Raw genomic sequence first — 19,727 nt, 5'->3', positions numbered from 1 at the left:
TCAAATATTTCAAAAAAAAAGATCACTTTAAACTGGCTGATTTTGGATTTTTATGTATTTTTTTTTTTTTTTGTAAAGCGAATTGACTAGTCTTGGTAATCTCGCAGTTGCTCGTAGGGCCTTATTTTTACCAATTTTCGAGACCTTATGCGGCTTCATGGTTTGTAAAATCCGATTCAAATCATAGATTTTTTCAGAATTCAATTTTTGATGCTTTTAATATCTAATTTTAGCCTCACTTATGTATATTTCATCACATTTAATGACTTTATTTGGCAGCACGATTTTTTCTAATTAATGTACCTGAGATTTTTATCAAAAATTGGATTTCTGTAGGATCATTAACCTCATTTTTAAAGAAATGTCAATTCATTATTTGAAGAAAATTACGTCGAATATTTCTCAAAAATGTATTTCATTAATTTTGATTTCATCTATTTTCCAAAAAAAATATTTCTGCATCTAGTAGGTTTTTTTGTCCAGAAATCCATCGAGAACCAAAACTAGCCAAGAGTGAGTTTCATTTTAATTCTGCTTTCTTCCATGAAAAATTGACTCTTGAAAAAATTTATTCAATTTGAAACTCGAGGATTTCTGGATTTTTATCTTTATTTTCTACATTTCTTATCGTTTTTTTGTCCATATTTTTCTGATGATTTTTCGCAACTTTCTCAACATTTTGTTAATTTAATTAAGGTATCAATGTTTTTTTTCCGTAATTTTCAGAAATTTTTATTGCTCAAGCTTTACCAATTTTTCTTGAGTGAGGTAGGATGGTTTACAATTTGTCAAGTTATGAATCAAATTTTTAAGTAAAATTTCTCGATATGTAATTTATGGTTCAGATAAAAATACAAAAATGAAAAATTTTCGATAAAATTCCTACACTTATACGTTTGATAACCCATTATTCATTTCGGGACTCTCTCTTCAAGATATCAAGCCTAAAGAAATTGCTCCTTTTGCCCCCTCTGCATTATATTATAGCCCTATCTATCCTGTTCATGATAAAAAGTGGGACATTGAGAAGAAAAAAGGGATATCAGAGATGCTTTCCACTATGAGGTATTGCCAAAGAATCTCTAAAATATATTATCAGGCAAAAAAATTGAGAAAAAATTGATGAAATCGACCTGAAGTAGGAAACTTTTGTGTTTGAAGAATAAATTTGACTTGTTCCAAAATATCGAGATGAAAATTTATTTTATCCAATACTTTTTTTTTCATTAATAGAAAAATAACGAATAATTGAGTTTAGAGGAAGGAAATTTTTTTCAAAAAATTATCAGCATTGGGCGTTTTATTAGAAAAAATTTTAAATAATTTTCAGTTAAGAAAAAAAGTTGTGTTCTTTTCATATTCCATATTTTTTAAACCAAAAATGTATTTGGTGATTGATTTTTGAATGAAAAAAAAAAAAAAAAAAAAAAAATTATTGAGGAGGCAAAATGCGAGAAAGGATTTGAATTTTTTTTCATCTGTCAGTTCAAGGTTCATTTTTATCAATTTGTCGTAAAATATGGATTGTTGCTGATTAATCAAATGGTTTTCTAAATTTTTATTGTTTATTGGATTATCTCCTTTCAGAATTAAAATTTACGAATGTATTTTGAAAACATTTCACTTTTTTGAAGACTTCCACTCACTGGTCCCATTTAAAAGCATTTCCAAGCTAAATTCAAAGTAACCAAATAATAATTGACGATTTAAAAAAAAAAGATTAATACACAACTTTCTAAAATCCATAAAAATCCATTTAAAATTCGATGTCTATTTACAAAAATTCTGAATAATTTTTGTTCGCGTTTCCTCATTTTATTGAAAATAAGCATACTTTAAGAAACCTCAACTGAAATCAATTTAAATATATTATAGGTTTTCAATATTTTTGAAAATACAATATACCTAGGTATAAGGTAATGAAATTTTAATTTAATATAATTTTCGAATATATAAAACACGTCTGGTCAATTTTCATCGCATGAATTATTAATAAAAAATACAATAATAAAGTTATTATTTTATCCTGTTGTACCTAACTTTATTTTTTTCCCCTAAAAATTATCCACGAAAACATTTCGTTCGACTTCGTATTCGTATAAGAAAAATTTAAATTCTAAAATTAAAAATAAAAAAAAACTACATCATCGCTGGAAAGTTGGCCCAAAGTTGTAATTTAATAAACGCTGCGTGCCATTTTAATATATTCATCGGTGTGTTTAAAATCACCAGACTATAGGCTACTGTATAAATATACAAACATGCGATAAACGGTAAAAAACCCTTTAGGTTAACACCTGATGATATAGTTAGATATGCGCAGGAAATTCTAGATATGTATGCAAACGATCTACCTACTAGGCGTGATTAGGAAATGGAAAAAAAAGCTACCTGCGTATGAACCTAATAAGTTACTCGCGTATGCCTATTGCCTACCTATATAGATTAAATTATCGTATTCGTACATATATAAGAGTCTTTCTTTAGGCATTTTGACCATCAGAGGGCAGAAAACAGTAGCTGTGGCGACGATCTGTCCGAATCAAATCACTCGCATCGAATAACGGAAATCAATAGTTCGATATTACTCGTATTTTTTCATGTATGTTGTGATTGTTGAAGAAGAAGTACCTATTTGAGCGATAATTGGTTGCTAGCCAAATGTGTTGACATATTAATCGCGAGCTAGGGAATGTTTATTGCATTATTGCATATTTTCGCGCGGTTTAAAATATCTACTCTTTTAAATGTGTTGTGTTTCGAAATCACGATCATCGGGTCCTTATAGATCGAATGTGGCGCGGGGGGGGGAGGAGGGCAAATTTAATAATATACGCGAGTTGAACCTCGTATAGGGCTTAATTTGTAATTAAAAAACTTCCTTTTTGAAGGAGATATATGTAGATAGGTAGGTATAGATGGGATGTGACAACAGTATAGACCTGATATGCATATTAAATCGTAGAATTAATCGATCCATCGATTGATCGCTGCCTCCCTCTCACGTCACCTTATCACCTGTACGAAGATGCATCGCGATGATTTACATAGCTAGATAGGTGAATTATTACGAAATTTATTCACATCGCGGCGCGCCGATTTAAATGACCAAAATTCAGGGTCAACTGTGTATAATAGTTGACGATCATGTCGGTGGAATTATAAATTTTTTTAGCCATTTTTGGACCAGATCCAAATATGCTGCGGTGTGGATTTCGATCGACCAAGTACCCCTGCCCATGCCCCTTTTCGCATACTCGAGAGGTGAAAAATTTCAATGTAGGTTAACGGGAAGTTGTGGAGACTTTTGGGATACGGGTTCGATTATGTAGATAAGTGATCGTACGGCGAGACCGGCCAGTAAGAGACCCTGTAATTATAAACTCGAACGTGAGGCTGCTCGATGACTGACTGACTGGTACATATTGCATTTTTTTTCACCTCCTTCCTGCAGAGTGATTAAATAGAGATACACGATGACGATCTACAGAAGGAGTTGGCTTTTTGGACGGATCAGAAATGAAAAAACAAGAGCATTTGAAGCGAATAGTAGGTACGTGCAGATAGGTAGATAATCAAAAGTGGGTATGTCGAAGACACGCATATGGTAGTTAGATATCTACTCTAGATTGCAAAGTGATGATATGTGTTGTGTACTGATGTCGATGATGATGGAACACACACATAGTTTCGTAGCGTAAAAATTGGTCAGTTATTCGACAACGACAACGACAACAACAACAACCAAAGTCAACCATCTGTACATCCCTTTGGACACTCATGTCTTATGAGCAAAGCTATATATAACTTGAGCACAGCTAACCCACCCACTACTCGTATAAGCCAATTAATCATCGATGATTACTCACTGTTTTCATTATGATCCGGCGATCCAGGCGAATGTACCAAGCTACCCTCGTCCGAAATGGCCGAAGCAGCCGAGCTACTGTTGCTAGTCGTCCTAGTGCCATATTCCGGATCGCTACAGTTATCTGTATCGGTTTGCAATTGACCACTGTTGTTGACTCCGACTCCAACGCCACCTCCGGGGCCACTGGTGGTGATCCTGATCGAATCCACGTGCCCATTATACCTGGAAACTCCCGAAACGGAGAAATCCAAAGGCTGAGGCGAGTCTGGCTCGTGTTGAGTCCTGGAGGTTAGATTAGGAGGTGGATGCAGCAGCATTGGCATGGTTTTCTTATCAGGGGGTGACTCGTTGTTGTTATTGTGGTGTCTTCGATTGACCAAGTGACGGTTGTTCTTGCGATGAGTCTTGCGAGGGTGGTAGATGTGCTGCTGGGTGGATTGCTGATAAGGATAGAGCCAGCGGTGTTCCAAAGAGGCCACTGGTGATGAACACCAAGGCCCCCGGATAGCGTTTGTCTCTTTTTCTTCCACAATGGTGGATGGGTTTCGGACTGATGGTTGAGTAGAGATGATGCTGAAGATGGTGAGTTAGCGGTGGAGTGGTCGAAGCCGGTAGTGCACTGATGATGATGATGATGAGTTTGCAACGTTAACCGAATTCAACATGTGATCGAGAAATTATCAGGTTATGAAGAAAAAGCGAACAATTCGATCAACGAAATGAAAATATTTATCAATTAAGAACCATTATTAATTATCGTACGAATTATTATATTATATGATAAATCAGACGGCGGCACACGTCACGTAATTATAATATCGTTCGCATATCGTCACCCGCGTCAGCAAAATTTGGGGTCGAATTTGAAAAAATTTAACGAGCAGTACGCGATCGAATGAAAAATTATTTTTCTTTCAAAAAAAATTATAGGTACTGAAAATTAAAAAGAAAAACGAAGGGAAAAATTGAAATGAAAAAATGATAATTATACGACGACCGATTATATAGCCCGGACGAGTGAAAAAAAAATACGCGGCAACGAAGAAGAATTACGGACACTAAACTACGATGCTCCGGTTCTAGCTGCTGACTCGTTGCGCTTCTCAGTCTGGTTAATCGCGCGAATTGTGCTGCCTTGGCCGCGCGCCCCCCCGCCGCACCCGCCATCCCACCATCGGCGTACAGCTAAGCTAAAAACGTGCTGCAGGTAATGTAAGAAAAACACGGCGGCTCGTGGAAGGGACTCAATAGGGTGTTGTAGATTGCGGTCGAGAGGATGGTTTCAGCCAATCGGAAGTCTTTCTCGAGTCGACGAAAAATTACGGCGCACCTTACAACAATTTATTTATAAGCAACGTAAACGTTACATTATACATCATACAATCACATTCTCTGTATATACTCGTCGTATAAGTATATGTACATTATGTATCGTGTGCGAAGCGAAGAGCAAGAACGAAGCTGTTTGAGATATTCCAGAAAAACAAGATTGGGGAAATGGGGAAATCTTTCGGGGTAGTAGATTAACTACCAATTTTTTTAAATTTTTACTATCTAAAAATTGTTTACGAAATTCTGGGGGTAAGTTGAAAAAAAGTGGTAGTTGAGTTCATTCACAAAATACACCTTTTTCGCTATTTTGAAAGATAACTTGCCCTCGGAATTTCGGAAAAAATCGTCAAGAGCAGGGTACTAATTTTGAATGATTTATCGCGATTTTCACAGAAAAAAAAGCGGTAGTCAAGTTTTTATTCCTAGACCCCCCCCCCCTATTTCAATCACTCCTCGTTAAAAGATGAGCTGAGAAAGTAGGTATGCGTTGAAGCTTTCGATCAGTTGAGTCACTCAAAAAATCGATAACTGAAAATCGATCGTTTTTGCCAAAGAGTAAGATATTTTCTTCCCACACTCACCGTTGATAGTTTAGTTAAAACTCAACTACCTACCTAAGTACCTCTACCTACCCCCGTTTTTTTTTTTTTTTGTAAAATCCCCATTAACCCTTTAGAGATTCTCTAGGTTCCCATGTTCGGGAAACAAATTGCTTTAATTGGTGTAATTCGAGTACCCTGCCCAATTGACCAAATCACAAAAAATGAGTGTGAATTGGAAATTTTTTTCAAACACTTTTTAAAAATATTTTAAAAGAATTAATGAGGTAAACAATCGTAATAACGGTAGTAAAAAAGGTCGTCTGGCAGTTCACAAGTTCAGCAAAAATAAAAGCTTGGCAAAAGAAATGCCTTTGACTAAAAAATGAAAAAAACAAAAATCTATGTCGCTAAGAGAGAATTTTTCATCAAGTCATAAAAATTTTGTCGGAAATCGGATCCAAAAATGACACAAAATTTAGCGAATTGCGAGCTTTGTCTTGGGTGGGGGAGGGGGGGGGAGGTAACTAATTAAAAACATTTTTGCTTTAAAGCACGAAGTGTGGCATAGAATTTTCTTCCATTTTGTAAAAAAATAATTATTTTACCACTTAATTGGATGTTGGAATATGAAGATGAACATAGAAAGATATAGTGATGAAAGTAAACAAAAATAAAATTTCATGTGCGAATTCAGTCTGTCATTTGGTTTACGCTATGGATTTTTGTTTTTTTTTTCACTATTTCTGTCTATGTTCATCTTAATATTCCAAAAAATCCTCTCTTATATGCAACATAGATTTTTCTTTTCTTAATTCTTTAAACAAATGCATTTTTACCAACGAGATGTGAGTCTCGCTGAATTTGTGTAACTGCCAGATAACTTTTTTTCAATCTTGTTTCATATTTTTTTTCTAATTCATTTTTTCAATCTTGTTTCATATTTTTTTTCTAATTCATTTTTTATTTTTTAAAAAAAAAGAGTAGGTACTTTTGTTAAATGTTTTCAACACGTTTTCTTGCTTTTTGGAAACTTTCATTTTCCAACAAAACTTTTTATCAAAACTGAACTTTTTTGTGACTTAGCCAATTGGTCAAGGCACCCTATCATACTCATCAGAGCAATTCAACTTGCCAACCCTACGACCTAGAGAACCTCCAAAAGGTTAACATGATGTGAATTAGTGCCCTGATCCTGACGAAGAATTCTTTCAAAACCCTGAGGGTAAGTTGAAAAAAGTGATAGTTGAGTTCTTTTAAAAATGGTATTTTTGAAAGAACTTACCACAATTTTGAAAAAACATTTGAAGGGGTACTAATTTAAGGTGATTTGTTACGACTTTTACAAAAAAAGTGGTAGTCAAGTTCTACACAACTTCCAAAATCTGTCATTTTTTGGCCCAAAATTTAAAAAAAAATTCTTAAAAAAAATAGGAGCAAAAAAACAAGGACCCAAATTTGGCACGTTGAAAAATTTGTTACGAAAAAACAGCGTAGAAAAAATCTTTTGACCCGAGAATAATTTTTGGAAACAACAAAATAACTGAAAAATGAGGAATCAATTTTGACCCCCGAGAATTAATTTTGAAAAAAGAGCATAACAAATTTGTTAGGAATTCAAAAAGAAGTTTCCAAGGAGCAAAAGGCGATCAAAAAGAATATTTTTGTGCAATGAATACAAAGAAAAGAAATTATGGGCAATTGGACCCTTGAAAAAAACTTGTTTTGAAAAAAGAGCACTTTGAAGAAATTCTTTGGCACTTGAAAAAATTTGATGGGGAAAAATTAATGAGTTTTGAAAAAGCAAAAACGAAAAATGAATTTTAAAAAAGAAGCACCCGTAAATTCTTTGCTAGTTGGAAGCACGAGAATAAGAAAAATATTTTCTAGAATTCTAAAAGAAAGTTGCAGAAACCAAAAGTACATAATTATGTACTTTGAAAAAATATTTTTATGAAATGAATACAAAGAAAAGAAATTTTAGACACTTGAAATAAATCGTTTTTAAAAAAGAGCACTTGTCTTTGGAAAAATTCTTCGACACTCGAAAAAAAATTGTCTTGACAAGTTGACAAAACAGCAAAAACTAGGCTTAAAAAAACTTGAGTTGGAAAAATATTGTCAAGAAAAGCAAAATAAAACGAAAAAAAATTGGCAATTGAGAAAAATCGATTTGAAAAAATGAGTGCTTAAAAAAGCAAAAACGAAAAATTAATTTTGAGAACAAAAGTTTTGAAAAAGAAGCACTAAAAAATTCTTTGACGATTACTCGATTAGTAAAGCAAAAACTACGTAGATTTTGAAAAAAAATTCTTTGGCATTAGAAAAAATTGTTTTAAAAAATCATAAAAAGATTATTTTGGCACTCAAAAAAAATATGTTGAAAACAAAGCAAAAAATTCTCAGGAATCAATCGTAAAAACATTATTTTGAAATAAAGAACATTAAAAAAATTCTTAGCACTTGATGAATGCTTTTTTTTTGAAAAAATAATTGCTTAAAATATATTTTGTTGACCCTTTGAAAACAAATTGACGAAAAATGTGGGTATTTCAAAAGCAAAAACGAGGAATCAATTTATAAAAATTATCTGAAAAAAAGTGCATTAAAAAAAAATTATTGGCGCTAAAAAATCCTTCTGACACTTGAAAAAAATGTGCTTAAAAAATGAATTGGAAGTTGGAAAAGATCTAGTTCTGAAAAAAAAGCGAAAAAATTCTTTTGACTCGTGCGTCCAGAAATTCGAAGCTCTGATCTAAAGTTAGCTTTTCCATTGTAAAATTTGAAATGGTTGCAAATTGTGATGATTGAGAATTTTTTGGCACTTGAAAAAATTCCATGAACTATCATTATTCATTATTGTCTCGACGATGCTCCGATGTCTATAAAACACTTATTCTATTTTTTCTCATATTTTCCTTGTTAGACTTCCATGTACGTTTCGATTTCAGGTCTGTTTCATTTATTTGTTATATAACCTACAGTTTATGTAAAAATGTAATTTTTTAGAAAATGTACAATTTTCTTGCCTCTATTGAGCGTGTGTACGTTCGAATTTGAAATTTCCTGAAAAATTAACGGAAGATATTTTTATGTAGGTAGGTAGGTAGTTGTTTTGGGAAAACGATTTGGTTCGTTGAGGTACCAGGTGCGTAAGATAGGCTCCTACTTTTTCTCATATCATGGAAAATTTATATCTGTTTTGGCTACAGGGTTTGAAAACGTGCAAGAATTTTTGATTCGAATTTTTGTAATATTTATGAAATTTTATATGCTGGAATTCTGGCAGAAGGAGAAGAAAAGGGAAAGAAAACGGTTAAAAGTTAAATATACTCGCGGTTTCTGTACATTTTTTTTGTGCCAAAATAATGCAAGGAAATAAATTTTTAGGCTTTGGCTTGTGTATGCTTTACACTGATGCTTAAATTTAATAATGATTGAAAAAATCAAGCGTTTTGGTAAATTTTCTACTTATTGGAATTTTCTTCGTGGTTTTCATTTCCTCTTCTTGTTACAAAAGTTCTGATTTCATTGGAGCAATGTTTTTTTTTCTTTTCTTCAAAGTTCAAGTGTACCTATTGAGATGAAGGAAATTACATCAATCGAATTAGATTTTTATTTCGGGTGGTGCGGGAGAATGAAGATGAGTAAAAAATCCTCTTCACTTGTAGTTTTGGTAAAATTTTTCTTCCAGGGATAAGATTAAAGATTAAATCATCTTTATACTGCCTCAGAATCTCGATCTCTTAACCACTGAAATTGATTGAAAGTCGATTTCAAACTCTTTTCCTTGAATTTTGATTTGTAACGTAGTTCGAAGTAATCAGGTGTTTGAGACCACGAGTCACTGTAATTTGAAGTGAAAGTGGTGCAGTCATCGTTGTTTCACGTTTGTCTGACTCATTCGTGCACTTTGAGTGACAAATTTGAATTTTTCGCCAAATTCTCGCGAAAAAGCATCATAACGTGCGAAAGCTTTGAACGTGTTTTTTATGTTTTCGAAACTCTTTCATCGTTTTGATGTTTTACCGAGTTGATTGGCATTTGTGATCTTGAATGGAACCATTTTGCGACGGATAATAATTGTTAAGGTAATCTTTCTTGCATATTTAATTCTTGATCTTTTTTTCGTTATAACCCTGAACCCTTGAATTTGGTGATTTGCCATAGGAGAAGTTATAGGAAGACAAGATCAGCTTATCCTTCTTGATTTTCAGATTACGTAGATTTGATCCTTTGCTATAAAATTTTGAAAATCGATTACTTTTTTCGTCTCGAAGGAGGAGGGCGATGAGAACGATTCGCAGCTTGATTTCGAACTGAAACTGAAACAAGTGCATCAACCTCCCTCCCTGCCCCTTCAATGGTTTCTTCTCTAGCGTAACCGTTTCGAAAGTCGTTAGCTGATTCTATATTAGATTAGGAATTTTTTGAGAACTTTGCACCTTGCGAATCGTTTAGTTTCCTTCTGCCCTCTCTGTCGATTTATGTCTTAATTGAAACTTATGCTCGATTCAATTGTCATTATCTCTCCATAAACACATAATTAAACCGGTGTACGGAGCCTTGGGTCGATTCGAGTTGGAAAAAAATTCTAAATTATGCCACCTGCTCGGCGTAACTTGAGCTCTAAATTATGGCATTTGAGACCGCAAGTTTTTCTGTTCACGCGGTAATTAATTAATACTCGCAGAACTTATATAAAAAAGCTGTTTAGCCGCCAAATATTCTTGTATGGTACAACTCGAGTGTGTGCATCGTCAGAAAACACACCGAAGTCCGAGTTAACATTCCATAAACAAGTACATAGCTACATAGAAAAAAAACCGACGACAATGAATTTCAGAGAGACGAGTATAGAGCGAGTGTATTCGGAGGAATGACGAAGAGGGAAAAAAACCTCTTACGTTTGCTCAACGAACGCGCGAGACAACCTATAAAAAATGTTGGCCGCGTTTGAGAGAAGGGAGTGTGAAAAACAATCATAAAAAGAAAGAAAAAACCATATAGGAACACGCCTCTTTACAGGAGAATTCAAGAAGTTCACATGTAAGAAAATGGATTCGTGGGTTGGAAAATTTGCTTATATTATCATACAGATGTGTGTGAAAAAATAGCGCACGTAGAAAGAGAAAGCGCGCGGTAGTGTCTCGGATATTCGTTTTTTAACGCCCACCGCGTACCCTTTGGCGAGAAAAAGGCTGCATTTGGATGTGCGCGCGCATCGCTCGCCAACGTGTGTATTTTTCCCGACGACCGACGACGGTGAAAATCTGTATATATAAAAAGAAAATATTATTGTGTATGTTTAGCGCAGATTGAATCGATTTTTTCCAATCATGCGAATTATTCAGAATTAAAAACACGCCGATAAACCGACTAGGGAATGAATTTAAATTAAAAATTAACTATTCTCTGTGCTATGCGAGTATAGTTCTCTTTTGTTTTGTGTGTACAATAACGAGTATTTTTCTCCCTTTTTTCCTCGGATGGTGGTTGTACATATTTGCGGTCGAGTTGGGGGGGGGGTTTGTTTTCCAGCAGTTTGGATACGTTATACCTTGTAGCCTAGTGAAATGAAATTGAGAGAATCTGGCTGTGTATCGTGAGGTTTTGTATTAATGAATGAACGGGATGAAATAGATACTCGTTTTATGATAAAGTAGGAGTAACAAAGCGTGTGTAAGGTGATTTGCAGGTGGTTGATTTGGAGATTCGAGAAATTTTGGTGGATTGGACTTAATTTTGAAGTGAGCAGTAGCCTCCCCTCTTAAAAAAAACTTTGCAAATATGAGGTATCGAATAATTTCTGGAGCCAGATCAAACCGATTTTTGTTTCTTCATTCATCTTGAAACGAAGCTTCCACTCTAGGAAATCTGGGAGGAAGAAAATTTCGCCTTCGCCTTTTCAAAAAAGTCAGAAAATTTTGCAATTCTCATCTCGAAATCAGAAAGTTTTGTGAATAAAATTAGCTAGTACGTAATCAATTAAACAATTGTATAGGTAATAATTAGAACGAATTGTGTATGTGAGTATTATTATTCCACTTCTTGTGCAAAAATGATCCTTACCATCCTCACCACCAGTCCCGATTATTTTTCTTTTTTCTTTTGATGGGTACCTATAATACTATTCCAGTCCTCTCCGTCATAGCCTCCTAAACATTCAGAAAACTTTTGATGATTGAGTAATTCGTAAAATTCCCCTCTTGAAAAAGTTGACCTCCCTCTCCCCCCTCGATCTCTCGTTTTGTGTGCAGTGATGTATTTGAAAGATTTGGAAAACCAGGAAAAAATGAGAAAAATCTTATCTTCAGGAAGGTACTGTGAAGTGAGCAAATTTGATGTGAGCAACCGAATGATGAGAGTGAAAATCAAAATCAGCTACCTGCCTCAAAAACCTTGATTTTCATACCGATGTCCAGCGTATTTAATTGTCATGAAATTCATGATTAAGTCATGAATTTTGCTCGAAACACATTTAAAATTTTTTCAAAAAATGAAAAAAAATGAAAAACAATGAAAAATTTCAAATTTGTTCTAAAAATCAGAAAAATGGAAAAACTGAAATAAATTTTTGAGTCTGCAAAAAAAAGGAAAGTCTCAAGTTATTTAATTTTTTGCGGTGCGTGGTAAAAATGTGAAAAATAGGTCATAAAAAAGTCACGAATGTCATGATTTTTTTGTCTGGGAGTTTTGTTAGACACCCCGATGTTACAATTTTTGAAATGTCCCCAACTGATCATCACATGAGAAGGCTCAGTATTTTCTAAAATTTCATCACGTTTTACAAAAAGGATCGATTTTTTTAATCAATTGAAAAAAAATCCAAGTTTTAATGTGGTCAAATTAAACTCAAATAAACAAACCAAAAATTTCAAACTTTCAACTCTTAAATAATATCAGAGATTCACTCCACAGCTTCCTGATTCATTAGCTATTTTCACTTTTCTGATGGTAAGGGGGTGGTGAATTTTATTTATTTCAAATTCATAACGATATCGGATGGACGATTGATTGTGACACACTTTGAAAGTGTAAGTGAAACAAAAACAAGTAGGTGAGGCTGAATATGTGTAGGTCTAAGAATACAAACAAAACTGTACACATTACATGTTGCCAACTCATACGTAAGTATTTTTACTCAGGACAAAAAAATTGAAAAATAAATTCATTTCCGAGACTGTAAACCCCAGGAGCATTGCCGTTGTATAAAAGCAATCGGTCTGAACTTTTCAGTACGTTTATTTGAACTCATTTGGTCATCACTGAGACCCTCAATTCCTCAAAATTCGAGAAAAATGTGAAAATGACTCACCCTGTACAAAAAAAATTACTGAAAATTTTCCTGGTTCAAGTATTTTTATCAACCAATTTGTTTCTTCGGATTTCTGAGGTTCAGGTTCAAGAGATCGGGGTTTCCTTTGGTTAGGGTTGATTGAAAATGATCGGAATTTTTAAATTTCAGGGATCAGGATCAGATTTAGACCACCATCCCTGGTTACCTCTTTGTCTTGTTTTTTTTCTGATGTTAAAATTTCCAAAAAATCTTGATTTTCGACAAAGTTGCAGTTTAAACTCCTCTTTTTTTACTGTTTCGTAAAAATTTACTGTACAAATCCTGCCCTCTTCTTTGCCCAAATTTTCAAAAAAATCTTGGTTTTTACGTCAGAATTGACCAAAAATGCTGCTTCTTAAGCCGAAATTTTCAGGATTTCAAAATGAAGATTCTTATGAAGAATTTCATCGGAATTTTTACAAAAAAGGTAATCGGTTTCAATAATCTTTTCAAGGGAATTGAAAAATACCTTAGAATTATTAGTTTCTCAATTTCAACATTTTCACATTTTTCCTTATTAGAGGTGTGCAGTCGGAAAAGTTTTTTTTTATTAATTAATAATTATTTTCTGTTGGTTACTATTTTTAGTGAAAAGTTAAAAAAGTTCCTACTTTTCCTATTACTTTTCACTTTGAAAAAAAAACGAGTACCTAACCTTTCAATTTACTCAGCAGAAAACACATGATCCCGTTCTTGAAGTCAAACATCATGTTTCACTCTCCCCATTCCTCAACCTTCGCCTCGCCCGAAAAAGCTGGCGCCAGATTCGTAATCGGTGTGCTCAAAAACATATTATATATAAACTTATCACACTCACAATAATATGGTCATATTTTAGATGTTTACCCCCCCCCCCAAGCCACCTACTTCCCACTCTACTCGAAAAATTAAGCTCAGATTTGTAATCTGTGACGGTGTCAAAAACATACATGTCAAGATATTTCGGGCAGTATAAAGTAGGTACTGAAAAAATGAATGGAGGCTCTATAGAATTACTGGAAAAGGTAGATTTTGTTTAGGCACAATCAACGGAGTTCCTCATCATTCCCTATAGGGCCATTCTCGTCATTACTTTCGGGCTAAGCATAGAATACACCCATTGGCCAAATTCACAGCTGCTCCAACTTACCCCGACTTGGGGAAAGAGGTAAAGTGGGTCAAGTTTGGAGGATGAAACTCGACGAATATTTTATTCCACTGACCCAAAGACCAAAACCACCTTGTACTTGGACGATTGCGCTCAAATTTCACCACAGGTTAGGCACTTTTTATTACACAAAAAAAATTGAGTCAGAATACCAGTTGATCAAAGTTAAAACAGCAAAATTCCTGTTCAAGCTTATCCCAATACTCCATGAAACACTATAAATCGATCGAAAAGGTCACAAACACTCTTGAATTTTGACCTTTTTCATGACATTTTTTTCTAAACTAAGAAATCCAAGATTCCCTTAGGGGCTCTAGAATCGGCTCAAAATTACCACAATTCGATTAAGTAGGTGAAAAAATATGATTTTTCGGTGTGTGTTTCAGATAGGCAAAAATACATGAATTTAAAGCTCTTATACTGAGCGCTTCAAAATGATACGTCACACGATTTGCTTTTCACAATTTTCAGAACTTTTTATTGAAATTTCCCGTTTTATTTTCTCTAAAATTAATTTCCTAAAAAGTGCATATTTCAACTCCTGATGTACCTATTTTACTTATTGAAATATTCACACCAGAAAAAAAAATAATTCCCCTTCTCACTACACCAAAGGCTGTCTGGAACCTCACCTGCCTAACAAAGACTTGCAATCCGCTATTCCCCTCACTCAATATTCTCGATTTGGATACCGATACTCTCGCGGTATAATCTTCGAATTTTTACAACATGCATTTTATACCTGAAGATCTCCACAGTACAACCAGATTGTGGATTTGTAAAACCCAAAATAAACGCAGAAAACTAAAAAAATATACGCTCGCGAACAATTGCATTGGCTTACGTCAAACTTGTCTAGAATGTCAACACATGACGACCTTTAGTCTGTAGACTTGCCTAAACGGTGTGGATATGTAAGTCCATTCTCCAGAGTAGGAGTTCAATAGAAATCAAATGCACCTGATTTCTATTGTGTATCGCTTTTATATGCCTTCTTTCTGACTTTTTTTTCCTACTTGCAACGGTACACTAAACGATTTAAAACGTATAGTGCCAGGAGGATGAGATGGGGAAAATTTCACATTCGCAAATCGTGGACTGCACGAGTAACTTATTAATAATTATGAAATAGTATTCCACTTTTCTGAAATTCACATTCTCAGCTCATCTCTTTCCCATCAAAATCAAGTAGGCGAAGCGTCTCTGTACTTCATAAAATTCATCTCTGCTCCCCTCGCCCCCCTCCAACCTCATAAAAGTTTCAAAATGAAACGCCAATAGGTAATAACCAAACGAGGAAAAAAAAAGCACGAAAAGCTCAACGCTCCATAAACCATTCGACACTTAAGGCTACTCGTGTAATCAAATTCGATGGCACAAACATTTTTATCATTCGACAATGAGAAAAAAATTACAAGAAAGGTAAATGACATTTGCCATCGTACAATGCCATATATGTACATATAGGAAATATATTGATTATTTCCTTTTAGTGTATTTTTTGAAAGAAGTAAGAATAAAAGAAGTAAATGTAGCGTAATAAAAAAGTTCATAATCGTTTTCTATTCTTCGATAGTTTTTTTTCGGGTACCACACGTAATCGATGTAGAAAGAGTTCATTTTGCTTTTTGCTATTTTTATTATAGAACTACAATACCTTATAATAACGTTGAAGAACAAAAAAAAAACAAAAACTTGGTATCGGTGTGACTTCGAATAAATTATGAAAATTTAATTCGAAATGTTGCAATCTTATCGCAGTATAAAGTTACCAAGTGTTCGGTTTCGTTTTACTCTTATTGAATTATTAGAAAATTTCTTCAAAATGGAAAAAGTTTAAAAAACTCGAGTCTCGAATTTCGACTCGGCGTTCATTAAAATATTGGCAAGTTGCTTTCGTGGAGGCGAAACGTATATCTATGCATTAGAAAATATGTACGTGGTTTAGTTTCGACATTGCTATAACTTTGCAAATTATTATGCAATTACAACAAATGAAAAATTAGCCGCTGTTTTTTCATAGTCAGCATATAGGCGAAACAAAAGAAAACCGTATGTTATCGGTACAGGTGCTGTGGGCTTACAATGGTGATGAACTGATGACGTTGACGAAACACGCGTGTTTTTCGAATAATTCGCATAAGGTGATTCGTTAGTACATATATGTACTTGATAATATATCAAAGTGAAATTGTTCACAGTTTTTGTTGTTGACTACACTGGCTGTAACACTTGAAAAAATAAATACGTAAAATGCGACAATGTATCTCTGCTCCTCGCTTGTAGGTTCTTTCTCATTTTGATTACATTTCACAAAAAATTTCAAACCCTCTCTTCAATTTACCTAGTAGTTGATGACTTTAGTTTACAAACTGCCAATAGAGGTACACTAAGTTGAGATACTGGTAGGTACACTCGATTCAGTGAAAAAAGTTACTGAAGTGAAAAACGACTAACATACTCTTATGAATGAATTACGTACATGTACCAAGGAAAAAAATTACCTAAAATATGGTAAAGTTTGAAAAAAAACCTCATTTTTCAAAATAAACGATCGTAAAAAAAGAAGTCGAAAAAATAACAGGAACATGACGTTATAAAATGAGCGTAAAATTACCCATTTTTTATGAATAATCTGGTATGTACAAGCCATTCTTTAGTATAGTCAGCAAGGATCAGGTCTTTAGCCAGAAGGGGAATAGAGAGGCTTCAGCACTTGTCAGAGCCCCCCTGACGAAATTTTACGCTCACAAAAACTAAAAATTCAGAATTTCAGACTGATGAAGATTTTTATCTCTTATACTAATGAATAAAAGTATTTTCCAGTCCTTGCATTTTAAATTTTCAAAAGCTTAAAAATCATTTCCTTTTTCAAATTATTTTACTGAGCAAATACTTACATAATTATTAATAAAATACGTAAGTTACCCAATTAAAAATTTCAAGAATGAAAAAATCGACTCGTAATCAAAAACAATGCTGTTTTACTTCTTGAATGATTAGGTATTTAGATAAGAATTTTCGAAAGCTTTTGTCCTCGATTTGCTCAGATCAATTTGTTTCTATTCCTTAAAATTAAAATTTCGAAAAATTTGTTACTCAAAAAAAAAATTTGTAAAATATATCAAGTCCAAAAAGCTAATTTCAGGCATCAAAATTATTTTTTTCCACCTCAAGGAGCATAAATTCGATGATAAAAATTCCTGAAATGCATTTTTAACATTTTTTGAATACCTACTTAGGAACTCTCAGATGATGCAGATGGAAATTTTGAGATTTCTGCCCCCTCCTCCCATAATTGGGGCCTGACAAGACTATCCATGGGGTTTGCTAACCATCGGGCTTTGGCCCCCTTCCGCTGTATGAAAAGTCAACTGTTGGAAAAACTACAAAATTAATTGATTACTCATTCAGAAATAACATAGACATTCTCGCAAGCATTTTTCAAGTCCAATCTACGAGTGACTGTCCCTCTTTTCCATTGTTTGCCAGCTATTAATGGAAATGGGAATATTATTTTTCGATTTTGCGACTTGTGCTTTTATTCGGTAAGGTATCTGTCATAAAAATGTCCGTGAATTATTTTTCGAACAAATTTAGCAAAATCGTTGATTATTTCATTTAAAAAAGGAAATAATTCCAAACCTCACATTACATAAATTCTGCAATGAACGTCTTCTAGGAAGAATCAGGTGCACCTGGTTTTTTGCATTTCTTGGATTTTAATGTAAATATTATAATGTCCATTTTAGGTTTTAGGGCCAAAAGATCTACAGAAATGATCCGTCCGTCCTCAAAAACCCGACTCTTAAAATCGCAGAATATTGTATTTTTAGAAAATTTCGGTCCGTCTCTCCCCTCCCCCTCTTAATTTCTGAACTTGGAGAAATATTTTGTAATACAGTGGTGCCAATTTTTTGATAAGTTTTTGGCTATTTTTATCAATTTTTTGAAATGAAAGATGACCAAAAAAATTGGAATCATCGTGTTCCAAAATATTCTTCCAATTTCAGAAATTATATGTATTTCTGGATATTTTAGCGTCTGAATATTTAACTCGAAATGCTCGTATTTGAGAAGAAAATTTTTTCAAAAACGGAGTTCCCCAAAAATAAGCGATTTTCACATTTTTAACCGCTCACTTTAGCCCTGAAAGTGGTTTTGAATTTTGAAGGCAACAGCATAGATCGACGCAGAATTTCAAATACCTACTTTCATTTGGAACTGAGCCATTTTTCCTGATACAGGTTGGATAGCGACAGGAGCGAAAAAAGCACAATTTTTTCGAAAATGCCTTCTCTTTGAGGGCCAATTTCTTCCCTTGAGGGGCAGGGCAATGGGCATTTCTGGAGTTGAAATTTTTTCTGATTTTCTTTGAATTCAAAATAAAGGGTCTCCACTTAAGTAATTTAGTTCAAATTTTCTGACCTCTTTATTTTGTTGCTTGAGGACATTCGACTTCTTCTTCCCCTCTTCCCGCCTATTTACCTATTTATTTTTATTCACAAATCGAAACGATTTTTGAAATGTGCAAAATTTTCGTATTTTGCATTTTATTTGTTTCGTTTTTTTTTCTTCTTCAAAGAAACTAGTGAGTAGGTAATTGACAAAATGATATTGTAAGCATCCTGTAATTTGTCATGGAACAATAATCTTCAAAATTTGTTTGGACTACTGAAAATATGTTTTTAGATTTAGTTTTTGACAGATTCAGTCTCTTTTCCTCTCTTTAAGTAAGTTACTGCCCATTTTAAATTGTCAATGATCTATAGAATGAGACTAAAATTTAAATTTAATGAAGCTAAAATCCTGCTTTAAAAAATAATGACGTATTGAAAACTTGAATCTTATTTCTTATTATCATCTTCCAAAAATAATTATTTTTAATTCAGGGTATCTAACAGTCCTGCTTTTCACCGAAATGTCCTGCTCGTTTTTCTTCTTCTCTTGTCAAATTTCAAAATGTTTATTAATTAATTTCTTCCTTTTTAAAAATTTCAAAAAAAAAGAAGAAAAAATAATTATTATAAAATGAAAATATTTGCAAAAAGGTGGTAACATTGACCGTTGTGAACTAGCACTGCAGTATGTTATTGCTCTGCGTTTCGTTATTATTTCATTCTTCGGGGTTAAAGACTTGAAATTATTTCAGTTTGCTTTTAAATTACCTCATTCCCCAAAAGTTGAAAATTTGTTGAACAGAAAATTGAAACTGGAAAGTTGTCTGCTCCTTCTCAAAAAATTATTGATTATTGAAATGTCCGAAAACGTTTAAAATTGAAATGACGAATTTTGAAACCCCCCCGCCCCCCGCCCTCGAAAATTTCGTGAACTTTGTAAAAAAAAAATGTCCTGCTGAAATGTCCTGCTAAAGTCCTGCTTTTGCATTTTGAAATTTTGTGAGACACTCTGTACTTAATTTAAATTATTCCGTTCAAGAAATACAGTTGAAAATTGTAATAATTATCAGTTTAAGTGGAGGAGAGAAGACCCTGATGA

The 19,727-nt window shown here is 33.7% G+C and overlaps 1 protein-coding gene and 1 long non-coding RNA gene across 5 annotated transcripts in view; one reads left to right on the top strand and one right to left on the bottom strand.

The window, feature by feature from the left end:
• LOC135838384 (POU domain protein 2-like) overlaps nt 1-4,977 on the bottom strand; it is a 125,036-nt gene extending 120,059 nt beyond the window's left edge. For 2 of the 3 annotated variants that reach the window (XM_065353987.1, XM_065353989.1), the window contains exon 1: nt 3,870-4,977. In XM_065353987.1, the coding sequence (XP_065210059.1) occupies nt 3,870-4,194 (325 nt within the window). In that variant the 5' untranslated portion in view covers nt 4,195-4,977. The remainder of the gene's footprint in view (nt 1-3,869) is intronic. The other variant, XM_065353988.1, reaches the window with a different exon arrangement.
• LOC135838392 (uncharacterized) overlaps nt 1-19,727 on the top strand; it is a 221,780-nt gene that overhangs the window by 63,724 nt on the left and 138,329 nt on the right. The gene's annotated exons all lie outside the window — the stretch shown is intronic.

Source organism: Planococcus citri, chromosome 3, assembly GCF_950023065.1.
Source record: "Planococcus citri chromosome 3, ihPlaCitr1.1, whole genome shotgun sequence".
Lineage (NCBI taxonomy): Eukaryota > Metazoa > Arthropoda > Insecta > Hemiptera > Pseudococcidae > Planococcus > Planococcus citri.
The sequence above is the reverse complement of the archived record's forward strand: the minus strand, read 5'-3'. Positions and strand labels throughout refer to the sequence as shown.